This window comes from Babylonia areolata, chromosome 20 (genome assembly GCF_041734735.1).
Source record: "Babylonia areolata isolate BAREFJ2019XMU chromosome 20, ASM4173473v1, whole genome shotgun sequence".
Classification (NCBI taxonomy): domain Eukaryota; kingdom Metazoa; phylum Mollusca; class Gastropoda; order Neogastropoda; family Buccinidae; genus Babylonia; species Babylonia areolata.
Window position 1 is genome coordinate 46,283,836 of NC_134895.1, and position 27,193 is coordinate 46,311,028.

A 27,193-nucleotide genomic window follows, 5' to 3' on the forward strand; every position below is an offset into this window, starting at 1 on the left:
CAGGTATGTCAACTAGACATGACCAACATCAAGGAAAAAAAATATGGGTTCATGTAATATTTCGTTGTTGTTTTTTTAAAAATATTTTTAGGTATCTTGTGCGTGTGTGTGTGTGTGTGTGTGTGTGTGTGTGTGTGTGTGTGTCTGTGTGTGTCTCTTGTCTGTGTGTGTGTGTGTGTGTGTGTGTGTCTGTGTCTGTGTGTGTGTCTGTGTGGTGTGTCTGTGTGTGTGTCTGTGTGTGGGTTTGTCTGTGTCTGTCTGTGTCTGTGTCTGTGTCTGTCTGGTAGCTGTTGACAACATAATCATATGTAAATATGCCACAAGGAAAAACCAAGAAAAAGAAACCTGTGTTCATGCATGTTTCGATTTTAAATATCTTTTAGGTATCTTGTGTATGCCTGTGTCTGGTAGCTGTACGTATTGATAAATCATGAGGATAACCGAGAAGAAAAAGAAACCTGTGTACATAAAGGAAATTTTCTATCTAAAATTACGTTTAAGTAACATACTTACCGTGACCCATTAGTGCAGACTCCGGCAGGGGTCTGACATTCCTGTCCTGAGCAAACTACTATCCGCCTATGCAGAGAAAACGAAAGTAGCTACGGCCGATAACCTCCCAGAAGTAGGTAACCTCCCCTTTGCCCCCCTGACTAGCGCCCTCTTTTTCCGGCAGCCATTATGACTCCTATTCCTGTGCTCTTCATACGGCTAAGTTTTTTCGTATTTTCTGTTCGTCTGTCGATTCTCTGGTGTTCTTGTTTTTTGACAAACTTTGTCTTCAACCAGGTCACATAATTATATGGTTCGATTGGGAGATCGGGCTAAAATTAAGGCGCGATCGCAATCGATTCACGGACACATTTTTTGTTTTCATTCATTCTCATGCGTGCATGTGTGCATGAGTCTGGTGTCTGTTAACAAGTAGATAAATAATTAATGAGAAATATTGATTCAAAAAGAGAATTAAGAGCACTAACAAGTTATTTTCTCTTTTGTGTGCAAGTGTGTGTGTGTGCGCACAAGTGCACGTGCCTGTGTGTGCATGTGTGTGTGATTCTGTGTATGCATGTGTGTGTGTGTGTGTGTGTGTGTGTTGTGTGTGTGCGTGTGTGCCTGTGCACACGCACATATGCATTCCCTTAACACAGGCTTGATTATGAGCATGGAAACATGCATTCAGTCACAAACTCATCTGCGTACCACTCAGTCAACGTAAACACACCTCAACAGACAAGGAAAAGTGTCCCACACATACCTGTACGTTCTGAGCGTCATCCAGAGAGAACGGAACCTTCTCGGAGGGGGCAGGGAAAGTGAACTTGGGCTTCTCCATGTCATCTTCATCAAAGCCTGAACAGCAACCATGCATTCTAAGTCAGTTATACTACCGCTACTACAACTACTCTACTACTACTAATGATGACGGTGATAAATCTAATAACAATAACAACAACAATAATAATCATCATCATCATTATCATCATAACAATAACAACACAATTACTGCTTCTACTACTAGTGATAATAACAATAATGATGATGATGATGATGAGTCAGACTGAACACAAAACACCCACACACATCCTCACTCCCCCAACACGCACACGTACACACACACACACACACACACACAATGCACACACATGCTTACATTTTATTGTGTCTTTTAAACCTGAAGGTTTTATGACAACAAAATATTCTATTCTATTCTATTCTATTCACATAAACAAGATGGGAATCCAACATTCTAAAACTAAAGGGCCAAAAAAAAAAATCTGAAGTCAAAATCACACACCTTCAAACAGACCATCCTCACAGGTGAGACCAAAAGCGGAGTCATCAGCACCGTGTCTGGTGGCACCGCTGGGCCCAGGGCCATCCTTGATGTCTCTGTCCAAAGACTGTCTCAATGGTGACGTGCTGGCAGCCAAGGTTGTGTCAACCGAGGCATTTGAGGTTGCTGTCCTGCTGAACGAAACATTCATCACGAATATCTGTTACTTGAATTTATAGATATAGATATATATATATATATATATATATATATATAGATAGATAGATAGATAGATATATATACATAGATAGATAGATAGATAGATAGATAGATAGATAGATAGATATAGATATATATATATATATATATATATAACTGTGTGCGTGCATGTATGCATGCATCTGTCTGTGTGTGTGTGATATTCATGAGACTTGATCAAAAACATGTGACATCTTCAAAAAAATAAAATGTGACAAAAATATATGTGACATAAATGCGACTTGAACAAAAACATGCGACACGGTCACATGACTTGATAAGTAATATATGACATATTCATCTGACTTGATAAAAAGAAAAAAGACATATGACACACTGCCATGACTTGATCAAAAATGTATCACACCTTCATCTGACTTGATCCAAAACACGGTGACATTCATGTGACTTGAACAATTGACAATAAAAAATTAAGAAATACATATGTGACTTGATCAAAAATATGTGAAATATTCATGTAACTTTATAAAAAAAAAAATATATATATATATGAGACACACTTACAAAACTGGATAAAAAAAAAATGTCATATCCATATGACTTGACCAAAAATGTGTGACTAGCTCACATGACTTGATAAAAAAAAAGAAAAAGAGAGACATACTCATGTGACTTGATCAAAAATATGTGACATAGTCACGTGACTTAGAAAATGACACTTCCACATAATAATAATAATAATAATAATAATAATTAGTATTTATATAGCGCTGAATCTTGTGCAGAGACAAATCAAAGTGCTTTCACACCACTCAGTCACACGCATGCATAACTCTAGACTCTAGAGTGGTTTGATCAGGAAATATGTGAGCTTTTCACTACATTTTTCTGATAAAATTTGCTGTGATTCTTAATAAAAATTAAACAAATAATTTTTTTTTTTTAAACCCTGAAAAGTGCACATCCCAAGACAATGAAGAGGTTAAAAGCAAAGGACAGAAAGTGAAGATGTCAAAGAATAAGCCACTGTTCCGAAGACAGTTTCAGTTTCAGTTTCAGTAGCTCAAGGAGGCGTCACTGCATTCGGACAAATCCATATACGCTACACCACATCTGCCAAGCAGATGCCTGACCAGCAGCGTAACCCAACGCGCTTAGTCAGGCCTTGAGGAAAAAAAAAAAAGAAAAAAAAGGTGAATAAATAATAGATAAGCTTACACAAATAAATAAATAAATAAATAAATAAGTAATTATAATGTAAAAAAAAAAAAAAGGTGAATAAATAATAGATAAACTTACACAAATAAATAAATAAATAAATAATAATTATATTAAAAAAAAAATTAAAAAAGGTAGTAGTAATAATAATAATAATATGTGGCATAGTAAGTGTCCGAAGACAGCTTACTCATTTTTCTTCTCCGTCTGCACAGTGTCCGTCTTTCTTCTTGCGGCGCTGCCCCTCTTCCGAGGAGATCGCACCTGTACCACAGGACTTTTGTGGCGCTGAGAAACGGAGGCCGACGCCTTGACCGGGCTTCTCACTTTCCACTCTGACACCTTCCCCTTTGTTCCGTAAGGTGTGGACGACGTCCGTTTGCTCGATCCGGATCTCTCTTCATAATCAGAGTCACTTTCATGTCCGTACTTGTCCCTGAAAAAAAAACAAAAAACATGAACACATGATGTATCTAGTATGCGAAACACCCTCGAAACACGGAATATGTCTGCCTTCATGGCCGGATTAAAAATGGTCGTACATTTGTTCTTATGGGTGATCGTGGGAGTTGCAGCCCACGAATGCAGCAGCAGAAGAAGAAGAAGTATGTGAAATATGTTTCTGAGTTCAGGAAATGTTGCTTGATACTAACCAAATCAATCAGACAGTTGCCTCTGATGGAGCTTCGGGCATCAAACAATCCCTTTCGGCCTCATCAGTTTCAGCAATCCAGGCTAGCTTGTCAGCGTCTTTCAGGAATCCTTCATGTGTCACCAATGCATGTCGCCATGCATATCACCATGTGTGTCACCATAATTATGTGTCGCCATGCCTATCACCATGTGCCACCATAAGATAAGATAAGATAAGATAAGATAAGATAAGAATAACTTTATTATCTCCAACTGGAGAAATTTGGTCAGGTGCATTATCACAACCTAGACAAGTAAACAACATGGGGACCATGCGTGTCACCATATATGTCACCATAATTATGGGTCAACGTGTGTCACCATACGTGTCACCACATGTGTCACCAGGGTGTCACCATGGATATCACCATGTGTGTCATCATGTGTGTCACCATGTGTCAACATGTGTGTCACCACATGTCACCATACATATGTGTCACCAAGCATGTCACCATGTGCGTCACCATGCATGTCACCATTTGTGTCACAATGAGTGTCACCGTACATGCCACGATGTGTGTCACAATGCGTGTCACCGTGTGTGTCATAATGTGCATCTTGGTCTACCCCTGATCCTCCCCCACTGTCAAACCTATGACTAACTGACGTAAGCAGTCTGGCTCTGTCTGCTGGAAGAGCAAACCCTGTCAAGACACACACACTTGCAGACAGAAATGAAAAAGAAAAAGAAAAAAATTTATATATATATATATATATATATATATTACATATCTATAGAGAGACAGAAATATATATATAGATATAGATAGGTATAGATAGATATGATATGATATGATATGATATATATATATATATATATATATATATATATATATATGGTGGCACTGCACTGTGGAGAGGCGCTCTCCCCAGTGAGAACAACCTGAACTCCACACAGAGAAATCTGTTGTGACAAAAATGTAATACCATACAAGACAAGACAAGACAAGACAGTACAGTACAAGTACAGTACAGTACAGTACAGCATAGAACAGTACAGTACAGTACAGTACAGTGCAATACAATACAAACCAATACAATGCAATGCAATGCAATGCAATACTATACTACACTATACAATGCAATGTCCAGTCCCCCTTCTTACCTTACTGACAAAGCGTACCAGAATGTCCTACCACCTCTTCACAAGTGATCTGTTGTTCCGATTCGATTTTCGGTACCTGTTGCTGGCACAGGTCTTTTTTCAAGAGGACAATAAAGACTCCAAGAAAAAAAATTTTAAAAAAAGCAATATATATATATATATATATATATATATATATATATATATATATATATATATATATTCAAAACAGATACACATAATGTGTATCTCCTTCACTACCTGCCTACTTACACAGTTGAAGTCTACCATCTGTGAACAATCATCACAATCCCTACACAAATATAACTGAACAACTGCAAGAAGCTTGGAGTGAACCGCTTTCTTTGTTTAATTCTCTTTGATATAACGCAACCAAAACTGAGTAAGTCATGTCCACAGAATGCCCCCATTGTTCACTGCACATCCGGCTACTTTTTAGCTGAAATAGACCAGAAAAGAAAAATGATTAGTTTACTCAATGTTTATATAGAAAGCTTACTTTTAGCAGGAGGGCAAACACGAGACGAACAATGCAGTCAATACTTACTCAAGTCGTGAAATGTCTTCAATGCCTGTTAGCGGCCTGAAGAAACCACTGCCACATGTAGTATCGTTTTCATCTGGCCTGTCTGAAAGTGAAAGAAAGGGTAAATGACGCTGCTTCGTGTGTGTTCTGGTGTGTGGACTTCTTCTTCTTCTGCGTTCGAGGGCTGCAACTCCCACGCTCACTCGTATGCACACGAGTGGGATTTTACGTGTATGACCGTTTTTACCCCGCCATGTAGGCAGCCATACTCCGCTTTCGGGGGTGTGCATGCTGGGTATGTTCCTGTTTCCATAACCCACCGAACGCTGACATGGATTACAGGATCTTTCACGTGCGTATTTGATCTTCTGCTTGCGTATACACACGAAGGGGGTTCAGGCACTAGCAGGTCTGCACATATGTTGACCTGGGAGATCGTAAAAATCTCCACCCTTTACCCACCAGGCGCCGTCACCGTGATTCGAACCCGGGACCCTCAGACTGAAAGTCCAACGCTTTAACCACTCGGCTATTGCGCCCGTCAGGTGTGTGGACATTGTGGGAGAAATGGGTGTGAGGGTGGAAGGTTGAGAATAACGTGGGTTTTTTTTTCCTCTTCTCTTTTTCTGACAGCCATTTTCTTACTTTTTGTTGTTTGTTACTGTGCAGCATGGACAGCTGACACAGTGTGTGATTTGCTGCACCACAGTTATAATGAATCCCCTGTATCGTTCACATTCTAAGTACTGTTATTTTAATCATCAATATTATGTTTCAGAATTTAGTCTTTTCTTTCAAAAATATGGTTACATTAGAGAGGGAAATATTCAATTAAATGTCAAACATTTCATATACCAAACATGGTAAACACACACACGCACACACACACACATGCACACACACAAACACACACAAACATGCGCGTGCACACATGCATGCACACACACACACGTTCAATCACTGAGATCCATTCAATTGCAAAACAATCAGCCAAAAAGATATATATATATATATATCTGTACTGAAATACTCACTGGCCTTTAAAAAGATGCAAACATGAGAATGTTTGGCCACAATGTTAACCACAAGTCTCTGTAACATATGCTCCTCTTCAGGTCAAGACTGTCAATCTCTAACTAAACTAAAGTAAAAATAGAGCAGTATTTTCAACAACATGAAAAGAAAATTTTTACAAACAATAATAACTTATTTTCACTTGATTTACTGTCATGATGTTTGATGCTTAAGTGTCTCACGCCTTTAGAATAAGACTGTAATTTTATGATTCCCTACTGTGAAGCCTCCAGAGTGTTTTCATATTCAGCTGACAAGTGACAGGTTTATGACACACAACCAACAGGCCTGGAGGACTCGCTTGAACAGTCCCTCTGTGCGACGCCCCAGTGACTCTTCACTGGGATGAGGGCGGAGGAGGATGAGAAGAAGAAGAAGAGGAGGAAGGAGAAGAAAAAGAAGAAGAAGAAGGAGAAGAAGAAGAAGAGGAAGGAGAGGAGCAGGAAGAGGAAGAAGAGGAAGAAGAAGAAGCAGAAGAAGAGGAAGAAAATCAAGTACAATCATTAATACACACATCTAGCTCTCACATCATTTTAAATCAACACTGACGACCCAACTCACCTCTACCTTTGGCCTTCTCTTCACTGCATTCATCACGGGCTTTCTCAACCTGCTGCAACTGCTGAACATCCACTTCCTCACACTCGTCATCTTCATAGTCAACAAACTGGACCAGGGCCACGGCCCTGCCTGTGTCCGTGTGCCTCAGCTTTCTGACCACACCCCTGTACAGCTTGTTGTCCCCCGACCATCTGGCTTGGCACTCATCGCCCACACTCCAGACGACTGCCAGCAGCACACACACACACACACACACACACACACACACACATGCATTCACAATTCACCATTGTGCAATATGAACACATGCACACATGCAGAATACACCCACCCATATTCACAACTGTGCAGTGGAAACACAAAGCTGAATCTTATTTACTTTTTTTTTTTTTTTTTGCGTGTGTGTGTGTGTGTGTGTGTGCATGCCCGCATGTGTGTGCATGCATGTGTGTGTGTGTGTGTGTGTGTGTGTGTGTGTGTGTGTGTGTGTGTGTGTGTGTGAGTGTGTGTGTGTGTGTGAGTGTCTCCATGTATTTGTTAAAGGGTGAAAGAAGTCATGTCAGTCAAGTGGATGTGAGAAGTGATTCATGACAGAAAAGTGAAAATTGTTGAAATAACATCAGTTTGATAATTTCCTTTACCAATAAAATAAATAAATAAAATAAAATAAGGAAAAACAAACACAGAGAAGTAAAGAAGAAAAAAAAAACATACTTTCTTTCGGAGCTTCAGAATACGGTTTTGGTCTCCATGCTTCTTCATCAGCACTGTCATCTATTTCATCCATACTGCAACACATGTTAAATATAGCATCATGATACTTCTTGCAATACCCAAGAATGCGAACCACAACTACTTGCCTTAAGAGTGAGCATGCAGTGATGGTATCTAACAATCAAATGGGCAAAAGAAGAGCAATGACATCTAAAACACCAAGAAGGCATATTGCATGGGATGTTAAACAAGAGAGATGCAGTAGAAGAAAGACCTCTGGATTTGATGGGTTTCTGAATTTCTGACTGCTAACTGTGAGCTGTAGCCAAAAAATCATATCACCTTGTTCACTTGTGCATCATTATAAGAAACAACAGCGCTTTAGATTCTGTGAGTGTAATAGGCAGAAAAGTGTGTGTGTGTGTGTGTGTGTGTGCATGTGTGTGAGTGTGTGTGTTTGTGTTGGATATTATCAAAGTATAAAACACATATATGCAATTTTTTTCTATGGCAAACATAAGGTTAGATATATAATTATGTTCTGCAACTTCTATGCAAACCACATCACTTTCTCTTTTGAATTTTGTTGTTGTTGTTGTTGTTTTTTGATGACAAACATCAACCTAGCTGGTGAATTTTGTCATGGTCAGTGCATGCTGGGTATTTCTGTGTTTTCATAGCCAACAAACCTCTGTCATAGATTATAGGATTCTTACCGGTAATTCTTGAGCACCAAACATTTTCAATGCAATGTTCTCAGTCTCATGATTCAGTTCACGTCAAAACTACACAGTGGACTTGTTCACCTCAAATTCAGTCAAAGGGGTCAAGGACGGGGGATGTAAGTCAATTTCCTGTTGCACATGGAAGTTGACTGCAGCTGTCAAGCTTTGTCACAATGTGAAAAACGATCCATTTAACTTGACCCCTTGATGTCAACTAAAGTCGCCTATGGCAGCAAAAGAGTTAACATGCAATGATGTGTATTATTCATGCAATGATGTATATTATATCTATGACATAAAAATTTATTATGCATGCATATAGAGTTTCATTTTACTTTGGTGGTTCAGGGACTAGCACTGTAGCAGGTCTGCTCCTGTTGACCTGGGAAAACACCACTTGATGGAACAGGGGTACAGCTTGCTTCCATCGAATGGTTGAGGGAACAGTGTGGACATTAGCATTGGGTCATTTTTAACAGCCTAACAAACTTAAGCTATAAGTATAACTCTCAGGCATATTATACAACGCAAACACAATAATCAGAATGTGGTGGTTTGATCAATAACAGACGTGTGCAATAGCCGAGTGGTTAAAGCGTGAGACTTTCAATCTGAGGGTCCCAGGCTTGAATCTTGGTAACGGCACCTGGTGGGTAAAGGTTAGAGATTTTTCTTAACTCCCAGGTCAACATATGTGCAGACCTGCTTGTGCTTGAACCCCCTTCATGTGTATACGCAAGCAGAAGATCAAAAATGCATGTTAAAGATCCTGTAATCCATGTCAGCGTTCGGTGGGTTATGGAAACAAGAAAATACCCTGCATGCACACCCCCAAAAACTGAGTATGGCTGCCTACATGGTGAGGTAAAAATGGTCATACACATAAAACCGACTCATCTACACACAAGTGAGTGTGGGATTTGCAGCACACGAATGCAGAAGGAGGAGATCAATAACAACAAGACAGCATGTTTTCATGTTCTGTCAATGAAAACAGAACTGTGTAATATATGCAAACTCTTTGTTCATCAGAGCAGCAGACAATTACAAAAGCCTACCTCTTTGTGACACCTCATTCTAGGTGATGCCAAGCAATCAACCAATTGTGCCAGCATTATCTAACAGAGTTCTCCATGTCTAATGGTGTGTCAGTTTCTGAGATTTGGGTTACTCCACCAGCTGCAATTGAGAGGGTACAGAGAAGAGTCACAAAGAATGTACAAGAATGTAGGCTCATGTCCTATAATGATCAAGTAACTTCTTTAAAACTATTTTCCCTTAAGGGTAGAATGATACATGGTGATCTTATTGAGGCAAAGAAGCTTTTCAATGGTCATGTTGATGTGTCTTGGAATCAGTTCTTCTCTGCACCTCAGTACAGTTACACAAGAAATACTGATGGATTTTTTTTTTTTACTTTGTGCGTGTGTGTGTGTGTGTGTGTGTGTGTGTGTGTGTGTGTGTGTAACGTTCAAATACTAACACAAGAAAGTTTTGCTTCAGTAACAGAGTTACTAATGTATGGAACCAACTGCCACCTGATTTAAAACAAGCACCATCTACTAACTTATTCAATAATCAACTGAACAATTCTACAAAATTCTTAACTACTTTTATAAGTAGTTTGATGAATAAATAAAATGAAAACGCAGTGTCGAACCTTGACCAAAATGTATGACAAAATTTGTTATGAAATCAAAAACAGCGCTGCTTATATGCTTCTAAGCTTGTTTCAGCCCTACTACTACTACTATTATTGGCAGTAATGCACACTCCTCCCACCCACCCCTCATCTATCCTACTCCTTGTGGAAGTTGCTCTGCAAGATATCAAATCATAACCAAACCTTTTTTTTAAAATTTTTTTCTAATCTGCATGCATCTGTAAGTTAAAGTTTAATGTAACAAGCACTACCAGCAGGAGTGAACACAAGACCCTACTGCATCTCAGCAATATTCCCAATTTTTCTCCTTGTTGAGTTGTTCACTACGCCAATCACACAAAAGTGTGGAGGGGAAGAAAAGTGACTATCCACACACACACACACACACACACACACACACACAACGTGCTAACTTATTCTCCTATTCAAGGAAGCTCGTCGACAGTGGTCAATGTACATAAGTGGGGTTTTTTTTTAATCTTTTTTTTTTTTACTCTCTCTGTGCTGCTTAACACTGTCAATAACAGCACATATCGCGTAATGTAAAGACTCAATAGAGCTAAACAGTACATTGAACAGGTCTTTATAACCATATATAATAAACATTCTGATATACATTTTAGATGTAAAAATGGGAAACTCTGCAAATTGCACACCTTTGTGTTTATTTGGCACGAGCAGTAGACCTATGTTGAGCTGCTCTGTAAAAGAAGGAAATGACTTTCAAGTTCTTCTGTGCTGGGTATGTTGATAGTGGTCTCCCTTGGACTATTTTCGCAAAGACGTCTGGGGATCTTTCATTGTCAGTTTTTGCCCGAGGCAATAGAACACAAAAATTGTTCATAAGACGCAATTTTTCGTTCAAACTATAGAAAATAACATCATTTCAAACATTATCTTAATTCAACGCTTTTACTTACACGAAGTTAAGGCCACAAATAAACGATTGAAAAAAAAAGTTGATCCCATGAGCTGAAGGGTATGTCCTGACATGTTTGATTGGTTGGAGGGAACCAATAGACACCCGTTTTAGTATCAACCACACCAGTGATACTTGTACAAGAAACATTCGCCTTCCATAACACTGGTGATCTTGGATGAGGTTGCATGTTCTTTGTGGGAGTACCATTACCTTTCTTCGTATTGGTAAGCTGGTTTTGATTATTATGATTTGAGGCCATTAGTCATAACACTGAACATTCACTTAGAATTTTAGATATATTTTCACACTGCATTCGGACAAAACTGAGAAAAAAGGAATTAATTTTTTAATGCATTGACCCGTGCGGAAAAAAAGTAGCAAAGCGGCCATTCTTGATTCGCCATTTCCAAGTTGTGCTGACTTTGCATGACGATTAGATGTGCCTGTTTGTAATTAGAAAAATGTTGTTTTCACTTGTTACTTTGATTTCTGGTTGGATGACTCTTTATGCGAAACCGAATTGAACTGAATCACAAGAAACCAAAGGAAGCAAATGGCCTGGGCAACCGAGGCCAGTCGAGTGATTTACCAGACAAGTGACTCGGATCATCACAGTCTGACTATGTGTGTTACTTTATCCCTTTGAGATGTATGTGTTTGGTAAATTAGTGTTTCCATGCAAGGTATGATTCGTGACATAACCAGCTTAGTGCTCCACTTTTCCCTAGTCTTTGTTCATGTTGTTGGTTTGCCAGTAAAAGACCTTTGGGTCGAAACCGTCGCTTCCTCGTGTTCTAAGTCAAATGTTTTCATGTTACCGACCATAAGATGAGCTCAGTACTATTTTCTTCAAAGCTCTCAGATCAGCTTACTTAAAGCTGACTTTTTTTTTAATTGCCAGTCCTCTGTTAACGTGATATACATACATTGGAGTTAGGTTTAGCTATTTTAAGGTAACGTAGATTCAGTTTTTGTTATCTTAGAAACTATGATTAAAGAGAAATTGCATCAGGTTTTTAGCAAAAATAGACAATTACCCATCACACTCAAGAAAACAAAATGTAACTTGATTTAATTAAACACCCTTTTAAAAGATAAAAACATTTCACATATAAACTTTAGCACATTGTAATTATCATTATACAAGTAATTATGAATATGCTGATAGAGATTGCACATTCATCCTGCACATTATCATTACAAGCCAAAGTATCAACACCTTCATATGAGTGAAACTGAGTTATTTATTTGAAAGTTGTTATATTTTGTACTCTTTTATTCCAGCCATTAAATTCTGATGAACAGTTCGATTGGAATTGTTAGGATGCCAAATCAATTTATTGTATAGTTCTCAGCATGGGTTTCTTTTGATGTGCATGCACATGGATGTTCTGATTTGGAAAACAGATCTGTTCATTGTCCTTGCCAGAGGATTGTTTTGACTGTTTTGTGATTTTTCTCTTCGGCCTTTTATATTCTCCCTCCCCCCCCCCTCTCTCTCTCTCTCTCTCTCTCTCTCTCTCTCTCTCTCTCTCTCTCTCTCTCTCCCTCCCTCCCTCTCTCTCTCCCTCTCTCTCTCTTAAAAGAAAGAAAACAGTGTATTAGTAAACGGGACTTTTTGGGATGTAGGAATAATTAAAATGGGCATTCCCCAAAGCTCTGTGCTTGGCCCCCTGTTGTTCAACCTTTATATATCAAAGATCTTCCATTATGTATCTCCTCATCTGCAGTATCATGCAACATGTTTGCAGGTGACTCTTCTCTTCTTACAACTGTAGTAAATTTAGAGCACATTAATGGTAGATTACAAACCAGCCTAACTGAAGTATCCAAATGGTGTACAGAAAATAATATGCTCCTTTAGTGGCTTAACCCAGAAAGAACAAAAAGTATTGTTGTAGCCACTCACCAAAAGTCGCTCACTTTGTCAATTGATGGCCAAGCTTTTGAACAAGTTACAGAACATCGACACTGTGGTGTTGTTATTAACAACCAGCTAAAATGGGAGACATTTATCAGTTCTTTATCCCTTTTAAAACATGTCATCAGTTCAGAGGCTTCCTATTTCTTATTCCATTTTCACATCATGTCTAGAATTAATTACGTTGCAAACATGTGGGACAACTGCAGTGAAGTTCACATGAAAAAACTAGATTCTGTTCACAGACGTGCTGAGTGGTGTTTTACGAAACACAAGAAGTCATCAATATCAACTGCCAGCACCTCTTCCCTTGACTTTAAGCACCTAATATTGAATAAGTGCATACTTATGCATAAAATTATATTCAGTAAATGTCGACTTATCTAGACCAAGCCATTGTCTGCTATGAAATTTGCAACCCGAAATGTGACACTTATTCTACCCAAGCCAAATAGACCTTAATAAATCGAGTTTGGCATGCTCCAGCATGCACTGCTGGAGCAATCTCACCAAACACTTCAAAGAACCCTTTTCAATCACAACATTCAAAGAAAAACTTGGACAGTTCATGCATGCCGAAAGCCAGACTGAAAAACTGGGAGAATATTGTCACTGACAATCCTTGCAAACTTTTTCAGAATGCGTCAATCAGTTGATAACCTATCACGCCATAGAATATTGTTTTCAAAGATCTGAATGTGTTCTCCTTACACTTTTTTTTACAGTGAACATAAACTAATGAAATCAAACTCTTGTCTGGTCATGTCTATGAGTGTGTATACTCACATGTATTACAAATTGTGAACCATCCTCACCCAGCTCTCTTTTTTTTTCTTTCTTTCTTTTTTCTCACTGACATATCTTTACATCTCTCTCTCTCTCTCTCTCTCTCTCTCTCTCTCTCTCTCTCTCTTCTTTCTTTCTTTCTCTCTGTCCCTGTATCTCCCTGTCTGTCTCTGTCTCTCTCCTCTTTCTCTCTCCCTCTCTCTTTCTTTCTCATAATGTGTCCATATCCCTATTATCTGTCTCCTTATTTGCTATCTTTTATCTCTCTTACATCTGTGTTTTAGATTTTATCATTACTTTTCTGTGTTAATTTCACTCAAATCATTCATGTGTAGCATTCTTGCTAGGGTTTTGTTGTTGTTTTTCCCGTGGTGTGAGTGTGTTTCGTACAGATGTGAGCAATGTTGTGTCTCTCAGTTTGACGCTGTGTTATACTTGTAGTTGTACATTATACATGTATTAAGTATAGCAACATCTATATACGTATATGTTTGTGTGTCTCTTAGAACAATGGCAGATGTGTAAGTCGGACAAAGTGCTACTATTGTTACTGTTGGAAAATAAAGATTCATTCATTCATTCTCTCTCTCTCTCTCTCTCTCTCTCTCTCTCTCTCTCACACACACACACACACACACACACACACACACACACACACACACTATGCACATATAAATTATAATTGTACACTTGTATAACACTAAAACGATTTCACATACCAGTGAGTGTGATGAACAAAGTAGCAATTCAGTTACCAACTGTGCGGTGTAAGGTGGTCTGATGGGGGTGCTGAGGACCAGGACTGAGAGGCTTTTTTTTTTCATGACCCATTGATTTTAAAAATGGCTCATTGATTTTGTGATGATGACCCATTCTGTTCTGAACCAAACAAAACTGAATAGTTTGTTTTCCTTTTGATGTTTATGACACCACCTTGTCATCTGTCTTCTCTTTGCAGATCTGACAACATAATCTTGAAGATGTCGGGCGCTGCCCAGAACCAAGAGGCAAAGTCCCAGCCGGTTCATTCCGATGATATTCAATCTTCTGCCAAGTCAGCCAATACCACAGCCAGCACAGACGATGCTACTGCTGCGGCCGCTGAAGGAGGCAGTGGTGACAATCAGGAGGAGGCCCCAGGGGGCTCAGAAAGGCCAGCAGGATCCCCGGAACCCAACTGTGCCATTTGTCTGGGACAGCTGGAGAACAAATCCTTCACCGACAGCTGCTTTCACATGTTCTGCTTTGTGTGCCTGCAAGAGTGGTCCAAGGTAAGAGGGCAAAGCATGTTCTTGGGAGGCTTCCACAAACTTTTCCTTGTTAGAATTTGATATTCCACTTTTCTCTGTGATCTTTCTCATTTTCTGATGAGTTTATTTGCACTGTGATCTTCCAGATTCCTAGCACACAGAAGCTCGACCACTTGCTTTCCCCCCCTTTCCTCCCCCTGCCTGCCCCCACCCCCATAAAGGCTATATCAGTATATGTTTTTTTCTGTAAATTTTAGCCAATATTCTAAGTCATGTTTACAAATGATTTTCATCAGATGTTTAAAAAGAAAGTGTTGACTAATGCCACATGAAAAAACACATGCATCTGCTTATACAGAAACATGTACACACACACTTCAAAAAGATGTTTGCAAGTGCGCCCGCACACATGCACCATATTTTACACCCATAAATCCTGACACACATTTATGACTCATTTTCAGTCACTGATGATTAAATGTTAAAACTCAAATTCAAACTTATTCAGCATTTGTCATACTTGCAGTCAGACACATCATTTCTCAAGCTGTGAGAGTGATAATTGTTCGTCTTTTGCAGGTGAAAGCAGAGTGCCCGCTGTGCAAGCAGCCCTTCAAATCCATTATCCACAATGTCAAGTCGTATAACAACTATGACCAATTCTACCTCGACCATCACCAGCACCGGCCTCCACAGCCCCTGCACTTTGGCTGGAACTTTGACCGATCTTTCCGGTACCGCACAACTCTCACCATGGACCACCGCTACTTCAATATTCACAGTTACAGCATCCAAGACCGGGACTCCTCTGCAGCCCCGGTGTATCGTCGTTCTTTGATGCCTCGCTACAGGCTGCGCTCACGCACGGTGCATCCTCTGATGAGGCCCTATCCGGAGCCTGTCTCCACAACACGCTTCCGGCGACAGATCTACGAGTGGGGTCGTCGTGTGTCTGGCTTGAGGGCAACCCATCGCAAACGAAGGGTGTCTCCAGAGTTCTTCCGCAACAACCCAGCGCAGACACATCGACTGGTGCCATGGCTGAACAGAGAATTGAATGCTTTGCTCTACAACGTCGAAGAACAGGTAAGAACAACATTATTTTGTATTCAATAGACAAAATATTGTTTGTCAATCACAAAATTAACATGTGCAGATCGGCTTGTGCCTGAACCCCCTTCGCATGTAGCAAGCAAAGGAACAAACATGCACATTAAAGATTGTGTACCGTGGCTGCTACATGATGTTTTTTGGTCATGCACATAAAAAGCCACTCTTGTGTGTGTACATACAAGCGAACGTGGGAGTTGCAGCCTAGTAACAAAGAAGAGAATCACAATTTTTTTATTCAAAGGGGGGTAAACAAATCACAAATAGGGATTTCATTTGAAAAGATTGGCAAAGCAGTTCTTCAGTTTGGGTGCATGCACATCAGGTAGCAGGTGATTTCAAACCTATATGAAAAATTCAAAATCATGAGAATCTGTGCTTACAACATGTATATTAAACATACCCATACATTGTGTATTGGCTGGTTGGGGGGGGGGTGGGGGGGGGGCAGCACAACAGTGCCCAGTTTGTGCAGCACAAAGCACAGCTTGGGCTGCAGCAGTATCAAGGGGTTTCTCAGGCAAGAGACCCTAGTGAAGTAGCAGATCCTATTGAGCAGTTGAGGGCTCTAGTAGAGCAACATCAGCATCTAGTAAGACAGAAAGATCAGATTGTGCAACAGGATCAGGCAAGACTGTTGCAATGCCTGGCAAACTTCTGAACACCAATTCAGATCTCAGTTAGGCATTCATGTGTGACACATTATTCCAAATTGTAGCTGTTTGCAACATCAGAAATGTTGATAGTTAACATTAAAATTTGAAAAGCGATTCCCTGTGACATTTGGACAGCACATGTTTTTGTATGCAATGTGTATGGTGTGAAAATTTTAAAGTATTAATTTAAATGTTATGTAGGCTGTATCCAGATGTCTTCAATGTGTATGTCTATCAGTAAATGACCTAGGATTTTTTTCTTTTATATAATTTTGGCTCTCTTTATAGAAAACGTAACAATTGCAAAAATATTACATAATTTTCACCAAAGTACAAGAGTAAAATGTCCTTGAATTCAGTAAATTCAAAAGTATAAGAATTTTTTTTTTAGCATGGGTATGATGGAAAGATATTTTACTATTGTGGACAAATGAGAATGAAAGGGATGCTGCTGTAGAGGTTCATTTCAGTTTGGGGCTGCATGTCAAGGTTGTGCTTGGTGCTTGCTTTCTTAATGTGTCCTGGCATCTAACAGGCCTGAGAGATACAGACACCTGCAGTGTTTGTCAGGAAATTTGAGTAGCGCTTCCAAAGAAGCATTCGTGAAATGGGTGACCGGTCACACTTGTCTACATAGTCCCACTCACAGTCTTACTATTGTGCATCGGCAGAAAAAATGCACTGTCAATGGTTCAGTGATTGATATGCCTATGGATTTGAACCTGCATCAGCCCAGCTGTTAGTCTACAGTGCTAACAGATCATAGTGGCTGGTTGAGACATTAGTCACAGCTAAGAAGTGACACATCATAAAATATTCAGATACTGAGGTTGGTATAGAAGTAACATTTGTGCACCATTAGGAGCTGTGAACTTGATTTTCAGTGAGTTGATGATCATAAAACTTGATCCAAAAATGTTGACAATAGTGGGTTGTTGTTTTTTTCGATTTACTCTTAGAACATAATTTGGTCTCAAAATTTTACTAATCTTTGTTGTTGTTTTTTGTCTGTTTCTGTTGCAGGTGACATTTGTCTTGGAACTAATCATGGGCTTGATCAAGCGCTTTAACATTGAAAGTGAAGAGTTTTACGAGCACATTCACCCCTACCTCCACCACAACACTCGGCACTTCATGCATGAGTTCCTCTACTTCGCCCGCTCCCCGTACTCCATGAGCACGTATGACACCAAAGCCATCTACGAAGAGACCTCCCACACGGTGCCCACCTCTGAGTCTTCCTCCGGCGACAGCGATGTAGTTGTGGTGGATGATGACGACGACGAGCCAGGAGCAGACGGTTCAGGAGTGGGGAGGGAGCATACGGTTCGACTCTCCCCTTGGCACAGTCCTCAGGCCTCAGTCGTATCCCACTCAGCCACCTCCACCATGGGCAGGTCGCACTGGGACTCCCCCACCCCTGGCCCCTCCTGGGACCTGAGCGGCAACTCGTCACAGTCCCCTGTCAACGTGGACGACAGCTCTAGTGACGCCTCTACCATCATCGACCCCACCTACATTGCGCCGGAAGTGCCGGCAAGCCAGCCGGACTCTTCTGATGGGGAAGAGGTCATTATCATTTCTTATGACAAGCCCTGGGAAGAGCGTTCGCCCATTCAGCTTTCATCAGGCAGCGACAGTGAGACGTCCCATTTTGTTGAGGCTCTGAAGCAAGAGAATAACAACAGGAAAGCTAGGCTGTCTTCAAGTGTGTCGGAAAGTAACCAACAAAGCAGAGATGGGGCCAGAGACAGATCCAGATCATTGACGCCCCCTGTATCTATGCTGTCCGGTTCTCATCACAGCTCCTCCGGTAGTCGCGATCGTCATGGATCATCGGCGAACATCAGCAGCAAAACCAAACGCCACCATAAAAGGAAACACCATCATCATGATAGATCAGAAGAGACTCGCCACCATTCTTTTCGGTCCAGTCACAAAGAGAAGCGCAAAAGCTCCAATTCACATGGCAGCGTGCCCAGCAAGAAGCGGCGACATGACAGGTCGGAGAAAGACAGAGACTTGGCAGAGAGTTCCTCGAAGCATAAGCACAAGAAGCACAAAAGACCCAGAGACAAGCACTCCAAGCGACAAGCAGAAGGTCATAGCGTGGGGGACAGCCCGGGCACCTCAGAGACTGTGGCTTCATCTGCCTCTGCAGAAAGAGCTGACCACTGCAAAAAACACCCATCTGGTCACAAGAAGTCCAGAGTGAAGAGCGCCGCCAGTGATGGACAGGGTGCAGAGGCCAAGGAAGGAAGCAGTGGTCACCAAAGCGACGGCCTGCTGTCAGACACCAGCAGCAGTTCCAGCAACAGCACCGCCACCACCACATCCCTGACGGACATGGAGTCGGCGTCGGCCAGGTACTACTCCAGGCAGCAGCGGGTGCAGCAGGTGTTGCAGGAGCGTCACCGCCAGGCCTGCCTGCCCCTGGCACCGGGCCTCATGGAAATGCCCCCGTCCTGGGAGAACATTTCCCGACTGGCCAGCATGCTAGCCTCCCACACCTCCGCTCAGTTTGCCGCCATGCCCAGCTCCAGTCAGTCCTGTACGGATCCCGTGGTCATCTCCACATCTTCCGATGAAAGTGACACTGAGGTCCAGCCCAGGAAGGGCGGGGCTGACCACTTGACCAGTGACAACATGTCAGTGGCCAAGACCGTGGTGGTGCCGTGCAGTTCCAATCCTGAAGTGCCAACTGCTGCCATTGACTATGCCAGCACTCTGGCGTCAACGTCATCGGTGCAGAGGCTAGGTGTGGTGGACAATTTTATTGATGTGGAGTGCATCTCATCGGAGGATGAGGCGTCCGATAAGGAAGTGGTGGATGTGGAATCTGTGGACACAGAAAGCAGCTCAGATGCTATCAGCACCAACATTCACAAATTTTTGGCTAAACTTAAATCTGCGAGAGAAGCGGAAAGTGAAAAAGACCTTTTACTGCCTGGCACATCTTCTGTGAAACACAGCACAGAGTCATTGGACTGTACAGATGAAGTACAGAAACCTGGAAGAGTGTTGACAGATTCAAGAACCCCCCCAAGTGGAGTACACACACATGCCAAGGGGAAAAGCGTAAAGATCCTTTCACCACACAGTATGGCTGCAATGAAGCGTAAAAAGACTTCAAAGCTTTTAAAATCAGGTAAGTCTGCTTCCTCTTCAGGAAATCCATTCTCCATGAGGATCATCCTGAACGAAGATGCTTTCATGGATAGCGAGGGCCTCCCTGAGGTGCTGCCCACCCAGGCCTCAGCAGCCCAGTCTTCCTTTGATTCTCCGGTACCCGCTCAGGACTTGACACATTCCCATCTGCAGTACGCAGGTGCTGCGGAAGAAGAAACAACAAACCAGCAGCCGGCTGTCATATTTTCCAGATTCAGCCAGTATGGTTCCCACCCACAGCAGTATGCTATGCAAGCACCTGTTCCTTCTGCTGTCTCTTGCCATGGACAAGAGAGCCGTTCTTTGCCTGTTTCTTCTGGGGGGAACACTGAAGGCGTTTCTGTGCTTTCAGTGTCTTCACAACACACAGAAAGCAAACCTCTTCCATTCTCTCAGCGTGCACATGCCTCCTCTTCTCCATCTTTGTCAGTCTCTCAGCAAAAAACTGACAACTGTTCTCTCAGCTCAGCAAGCCATGCTGGGTCTTCTCCAATTATCATTCAGGAGAGCCCAGAATGTCCAAGGGATGGAAATTGTGACCAGGGCCAGGAAACAAAGATCTCAGATGAGGAGGGAAACTGTGTGGAGAAAAGCAGCGGTAGTCACTGCAGTGACACCTTGACTGACTTGAATGACTCGTCTTTGTCTGGGTATTTGACTGCTGGCATTGGACATATGTCACCTATCTTTGATAAAGAGATTGATGTGCTCAATGACTCGTTTCACAACGAAGATAAGGAGATTGATGTGCTGAATGACTCTGTTGAGAATGAGGACAAAGAAATCGATGTGCTCAATGTCTCAATTCTCAGCGATGATAAAGAGATTGATGTGCTCAATGACTCGATTCATGGCAATGATCTTCCTGCTAGCAAATCACATGAAAATGAGACTGAGGGAGCCAGTGTGAAAGAAAGCCCGCACAATGTGGAGGAACCACCAGAGCACAAGATTAGTCAGGATGAGGTTATGCTGCTACACAGCTCACACTCCACAGATGTGGAAGAAGAAGTTGAACTGTGTCTTCTCTCTGATGAAAACACCTGTGCCTCCAGTGGCCAAGAGGAAAGGGTCAAAAGCTTCTCCAACAGGTTTATAATTGACATGGGTGTAACAGTTCAGAAGCACACTGCTTCTGATTCGGCTTGTCTCAGGTCAGAAGCTAACACTTGCAGTATAGCAGATGGTGATGTATCCAAGATCCCCCACCATTCGTCTTCTGCTCAGATTAAATCAACATCCACTACAGCAGAACTTGCTATCTCAGAGTCAACCACTTGTGTTACAAAATCTGTGCCAGGCTCAGCTGGAAATGTTGATTGTTCCTCCAGCGATTTATGAGTGTGGGACAGTCAGCAAGACTGAGTGGTATGTATTACTACTATTAGGATGCTGGGCCAGTGCCAGGCTTTTAACTACAGACAGCCATGGAGAACTGGAAAGTCTTGAAGCTGAGTGGTCCAGAAACAAGGCAGTATGACAACAGATTTTCTGGTTCAGGCTGCCAGTATCCTGCTAGCATCCATAGTATTGTACTCAGACCTTTGTCGGTGTAATTTACTTCATGTTTTTTTGTTTGTTTGTTTGTGTTTTTTTTGTTTTGTTTTTTTTTGTTTGTTTTTTTTCTCTCTCATCAAAACGTTTTGAAGCAGGAGTGGGTGCTCCATGGATTCACGCATGTATCAGCACTCATCATGTTTCTGCCATGGAGAGGTCAGCCTGTGTGACCCAAGTTAACCTTGAAACAGCTCCAGTCCATTGGCTGTGTCAAAGGTTAAGTACTGGAAATTGACTCAATGCATACCAGTTCCTGTGTGTACATTCTGGTGGCCAGTGGACATTTGTCACCATGGGCCATTGCAGGTGTCATATGGCAGTGTGAATTCTGTGAGCAAGTGATCATTAGTATTGACATTACGTTTTTTGTCGTTTGTTTTTTTTAAGTCACAACCTGTGGTAAAATTGGATCTGCTTGATGCAGACATGTGGTTGAGTGTGGTGTGTTGAGCGAGTTTCACTACTTCCAAGTATCATTCCAGGTGAAGAGTTTATCACGTCATCGACAGGTGTCGACAGTTAATGGTGAATTTTATGCAAGCAGGAAGAGCACTGGGGTTTGGGGTGGAGGGTGGGAGGGAGCATTCAGGCATCAAGTGGTTTACCTCATTTTGGTTTCATTTAACGCTTTGTATGTGACGGTGTGTCTGTGTGTGTGGTTTGAGTTGATCCAGACTGGCAGTTGAAACTGAGAGCAAAAGACTGAGCATTGGTACTAAGCAGTGGTAAATAAAAATTGAGTATCGCTGGCTCATGTTGCTTCATAGCACCACCTGAGCTGGGATGCTTTGGTCTGCCTGACATTTGAATCATTCTCCAGGTTCTCAGGAAGAATTGGTGACATTAGAATGATGTTGGTAGCATTGTTGTTTCATGTACTCATAAGAATGCTTCATATTTTGTTGTAAATATAATGGATTAAAATTTTAAAAGTTTTTTTTCAAAAGAAACATGAAGTATGTTAAAAAAAAAAAAAAAATTAAAAAGAAGAAAATGAAAGAAGAAGAATCAAGTAAAACGCTAAAAAAGAAAAAGAACGCAAAAAGAAAAAGCTAGGACAACGACAATAAAATAATGCTTTGTCTCTCTAAGTATGAACAGAATTCACAAAGAAAAAAGTAAAGAGAAAAAATATAGTATTACAACCTCCTATTGAGTATGAACAATATTGAAAAAGAAAAGAAAAAGTAACCATTGTAAAGGAAAACTTTGTGTATGAAAAAAAATACAAGGACAAAGTCAATAAAATAATGCCTCTTCCCATCAGTGTGCTTTTGTGATATGATTTTATTCTTATCCCTGCCATTGAAAAGTATGTAGTTAAAAGAAAACGAAAAATTAAATTTGATTTCCACTGGACCTTTGTGTCTCTAGTTGTTTTTTGGTTGTTGTTTTTTGTTTTTTTTTTGCTGTTGTTTTGTTTTGTTTTTGTGGGTTTTTTTATTCTCCACAATTTGGAATCTTTATCTTCATCTTCAGGGTTCATACACACTAGAAACTTTATTCTCCACAATTTGGAATCTTTATCTTCATCTTCAGGGTTCATACACACTAGAAACATTTTGGGGGGTTTAGAAGAAATGAAGTTGGTTTCCTAGGTCTTGAAAGTTTGGGAATTTTGACAAATCATCAGCACAAAAATGCTGTCAGAATTTATAAAACCGTACTGTATGGACATATATAGAAAAATTTTTTTAAATATAAGTAATGATGGTTAAAATAATGATAATAGAGTTCAAGTGAAGAAATCTGAGGCAAATACATGATGACTGATCTCGCAATTGATTGCTGTCTCTGTGCATGTCAGTTTACCTTTTCACAATTCCAGAAAGATGGTCATGCCTTACAGGCACAATATTATTGAAAAACTAAAACAATTCATTTTTGAAAATTACATGTAACAGGACAAGATGGTAAGGGTTTGGTTTTTTTTTGTTTATGTTTTTATTTTTTTAGTTTGCAAAATTTGGGGTACTTGAAAGTGAAAATACTGTATGAACCCTGAAAATTAACCCTCTCTCTCTCTCTCCCATTTTTCTCTCATTCTTAAGTTACCTGAATCTACTATTAGTAATCATTATAATCTAAGGAAATAGACAATCCTTGAGTCCTTTGAAAATGGTCAGCTTTACCTATTATTGTATTAATGGTAGCAAAGCATTTAAACAGAATGAGTATGAAATAAAGTAAAATGGGTAGAAAAAGAAAGTAAGTAACGTCAAAGGGTGGCTGTTGAAAAATCTTCCATCTTGCCCACTTTCCATTGTATCTATCCCGTTGCTGACATGTGCGATCATCAGCACTGGGCATGTTTCTTTTTTTTTCTTTTTTCTTTTTTTTTTTTTTTTTTGCTGCTCCATGATCTGCACCCTTCTGTTGTATTACTTACATGTGGCTCATTCCATGTCTCCTAAAAACAGCCACACTCAGGTTCATCTATTCTGGCCAGTCTCAGCACTGGCAGCTGAAAGGGAACTATTGATGTTAGATCACTTGGAGGCCACACAGCAGAGGAGACCCTGCACTGCTGCAGAGTCACTTCGGCGGCGTTGAAACTGGGGTCACCATGAGAGCAGGGCATTAAAAGGCCACCAAATTTGGGTGGTTGACAAAATTTACATGATTAGTAATCCCACCATCCCTACATCTGGAACTGAATCAGTACCTTCATATTCATCACCCTGTCAACTTTATTTGTTTATAATGCATGTTCTGCAGTCGTTACTGCTAATATACCCTGAAGTTAAATGTCATGGGTTGTTGGAAGGACAGTTTTTAGTTGCTGAATCAGACTGTCAAAACAATTTGGAGAGCTGCTTTGTTTGGGAACATTTTTATGTCTCTGTAGCCTTTTACTGTTTTATTCTTCTTTTTTTTCTTCTTTTTTTTAAAGATTATATGCACACATACTTTTTCTTAATTGTGAATGTGAATAAGTGCTTGTTGATTTACTATTAAAAAAAGAAGAAAAAAAAAAAAAAGATTCGAACATTCTTTTCAATAATTGAGACAGGAGCCAGCCTTCTCAGTCGGCTGGATGGTCAATGTATCATTTATAGTTTGACTGGCGAAATACACAGTTGGCAATGTTTGAAAGTGAATGCTTGTTCTGCACAAGTTACTCAGGCAGCTCAGCTGAGAAAAACAAATTACATACTATAATGTATCAGCAGGTTTTAACCAGTTTAGGTTGATGTCCAAGTTTTCTCTCCCCTCCCCGATAATTTATTTTATGCTGGTCAGTTGGAATTAACAGTGTATTGACCAAGAAAAGTACCATAGACTTGTGAACAAGTGCAGTTTGCTCACAAGCCTTTCAGTTTGTGAACATGGTCAGTGTGCTTTGATTTGATTGGCGTGAGACCACACATGTATGTAATGTGGTCTTTGGTATTCAGTGGATATTCCTGTGGTGATGTTCTGGTTGTATATATTTGTAATTAATTAGTTGTACTCAGGAACGACAACAATGTTGGGTTGAATGTGGGGACAATGTTCAGCCCGTGTACAAGGTGTGACAGGTGTGCTGCTGGTCAGTTTTTTTTGTGTTTTTTTGTTGTGTTCATTTTGTTTTGATTCATTGTTACGCTTTTCCTAATGGAGCAAATGTTTAATCCTCTTTTACTAGTTTAACATTGCAGGGTACAATATTTCAGAAACACAGTGAGCTGAAATAGCATTATATATGGAGGTAAAATTTAGTAATTAGAGATGGGGAGAAAAAAAAAAAAAGAAATGTGTCTGAGGCTTTGTTCGTTGGTTTAAAAACACCAGCATTGTTTTTAATGATATTTATGAACTGTCACATTACTGTTTATGTCATCCCCGATGGATGCTGTCTGATTTTTTTTTTTTTTTTTTTTTTAAACCTGTAGTTAAAATGTGTAGCATTTGTTCGGCATTTATTAGATTATTGGATACTGAATCTATTAGTGTAACAAAGGGCTTTAGCTCCATTGTACACTCATTGCTGTTTATGCCTTTCTTTATGTTGTTTTGCTGCTGTATAGATCCACTTTTATATTTTCTGTGAAATCCTTTTACTTTTGTTGTTGTTGCTCTCTCAGGACCTTTGTTAGTTGGTAATTGGGCACTCTTATTTGGTCGTACTTTCTGTTAAGGTTTTAGTGCCCTGGAAATGCCAGTTAACAATTAGTTGTTTCTGGTTACATGTACTTTTGATGTTTGATAAGTATCTCGGATATTTTGGGTAGTTTTAACAGATTTTTTAGGGGTCTTTTAAACATTAAAAAAAAAATCCTTTGATGATAAAATAGATGGAACAATTAACATCAGAATTCAGGGATTAGCTGGCTTGAAAATTATTTTGAAAGGTTTTGTGTGAAACACATTTGTGGCAGTTCATCAAGTGTTCTTATCCCAGAATTTGTGTTAGTTTGTAGAGTATTCTTATCCCTTGATCAGTCCCTGTGCTGTCAGCTGGGTTGTAAGTTTACACAAGCATTTTAGACTTATTTCACTTCTTGTATCATTTTTAGGGCTGTCATCAGAGACATACAGTGCAGTTTTTCTCTACAACTTTTTCATCTACCATTGGTGTCCGCTACAGTTTTTCTTCTTTTTTTTTCTTTATATTGAACAGTTAATGTATTGATTTGTAGCAGATACTGTCATTTAGAATTATGCGTATGTGAGCACAGTATTTGCACATGCAGAATATGTGTATGAGAGTGTGACAATGCACATCAGAAGAGGAAAGAGTTCTGTGAGAGGAAAATGGCTTGTTGTATATATTTCTAAGACTGTACCATGGTTCAGTGGTTGAGAATAGAACATTTCAGTGCTTTACACCAAATCATTGGCAGTTTTTCTTGGTTTTTGTTTTTTGTTTTTTTTGTTTGTTTGTTTGGGGCTTTTTTGTTTTTTCGTTTTGTTCAGCAAATCATAGGCAGTTTTTTGTTTTTTTGTTTTTTTTTTGTTTTTGTTGTTTGGTTGTTTGTTTTTTTTTTGGGGGGGGGGGATTTTTTTGTTACTGTATTTTGTTTCTGTTATTTGGCTCAGAACTAGTACGAACATCCAACTCTCAAGTCCAGATAGACTCAGCTTCTTTGGAAGTGATGAAAAATACCAATTGAGCGGCACGTGTTAAGTTGAAATTAAAGACAGAAAATATTACAAAATAAAATTGTACAATAATTATAATAGTTAATTTCTGAGCATCAGTGGATATTCATCATTTCAAGTTGTTTTTTTCCCTTCATTTGGAAAGTTGAAAACTGTGAGTGAGTGTGTGTGTGTGTGTGTTATGCTCAAGATGGCATCATTTAATTTTAACCTGAGGCAGTCTGTTGTGAAAAGGGTACACAGAAAGAAAAAAAAAGGGGGGAGTTCGGGGAAGAGCCATTCATAACATTACATTGCATGCTGTTCTATGATCATTATTCATACTGTGTTGTATGAATCATTGTGCAAATGTCAAGTGGCTTTGAGAGGACTCTTCAAATAAGTACTGTTGTGAGCATGTAAGGATTTGTTTAAATAAAATGAACTGTATTGGGGTCACCTTGATTTTCCTCATTTTTCTTCT

At 40.1% G+C, this 27,193-nt stretch overlaps 2 protein-coding genes across 5 annotated transcripts in view; one reads left to right on the forward strand and one right to left on the reverse strand.

Moving 5' to 3' along the window:
* Positions 1 to 11,034, reverse strand: part of LOC143294538 (uncharacterized) — a 49,710-nt gene extending 38,676 nt beyond the window's left edge. For 3 of the 4 annotated variants that reach the window (XM_076605912.1, XM_076605914.1, XM_076605911.1), the window contains exons 1-7: positions 10,932 to 11,034; positions 7,888 to 7,961; positions 7,174 to 7,398; positions 5,560 to 5,641; positions 3,405 to 3,650; positions 1,799 to 1,971; positions 1,259 to 1,353 (exon numbers count right to left, since the gene is read on the reverse strand). In XM_076605912.1, the coding sequence (XP_076462027.1) occupies positions 1,259 to 1,353; positions 1,799 to 1,971; positions 3,405 to 3,650; positions 5,560 to 5,641; positions 7,174 to 7,398; positions 7,888 to 7,960 (894 nt within the window). In that variant the 5' untranslated portion in view covers position 7,961; positions 10,932 to 11,034. The remainder of the gene's footprint in view (positions 1 to 1,258; positions 1,354 to 1,798; positions 1,972 to 3,404; positions 3,651 to 5,559; positions 5,642 to 7,173; positions 7,399 to 7,887; positions 7,962 to 10,931) is intronic. The other variant, XM_076605913.1, reaches the window with a different exon arrangement.
* Positions 11,035 to 11,354: 320 nt separating this feature from the next.
* LOC143294540 (uncharacterized) lies at positions 11,355 to 25,201 on the forward strand. Its single transcript, XM_076605915.1, has 4 exons — positions 11,355 to 11,421; positions 14,863 to 15,175; positions 15,734 to 16,240; positions 17,944 to 25,201. The coding sequence occupies exons 2-4, from the start codon at positions 14,885 to 14,887 to the stop codon at positions 21,427 to 21,429; spliced, it is 4,284 nt and encodes a 1,427-aa protein (XP_076462030.1). The 5' UTR covers positions 11,355 to 11,421; positions 14,863 to 14,884; the 3' UTR covers positions 21,430 to 25,201.
* Positions 25,202 to 27,193: the final 1,992 nt, after the last annotated feature.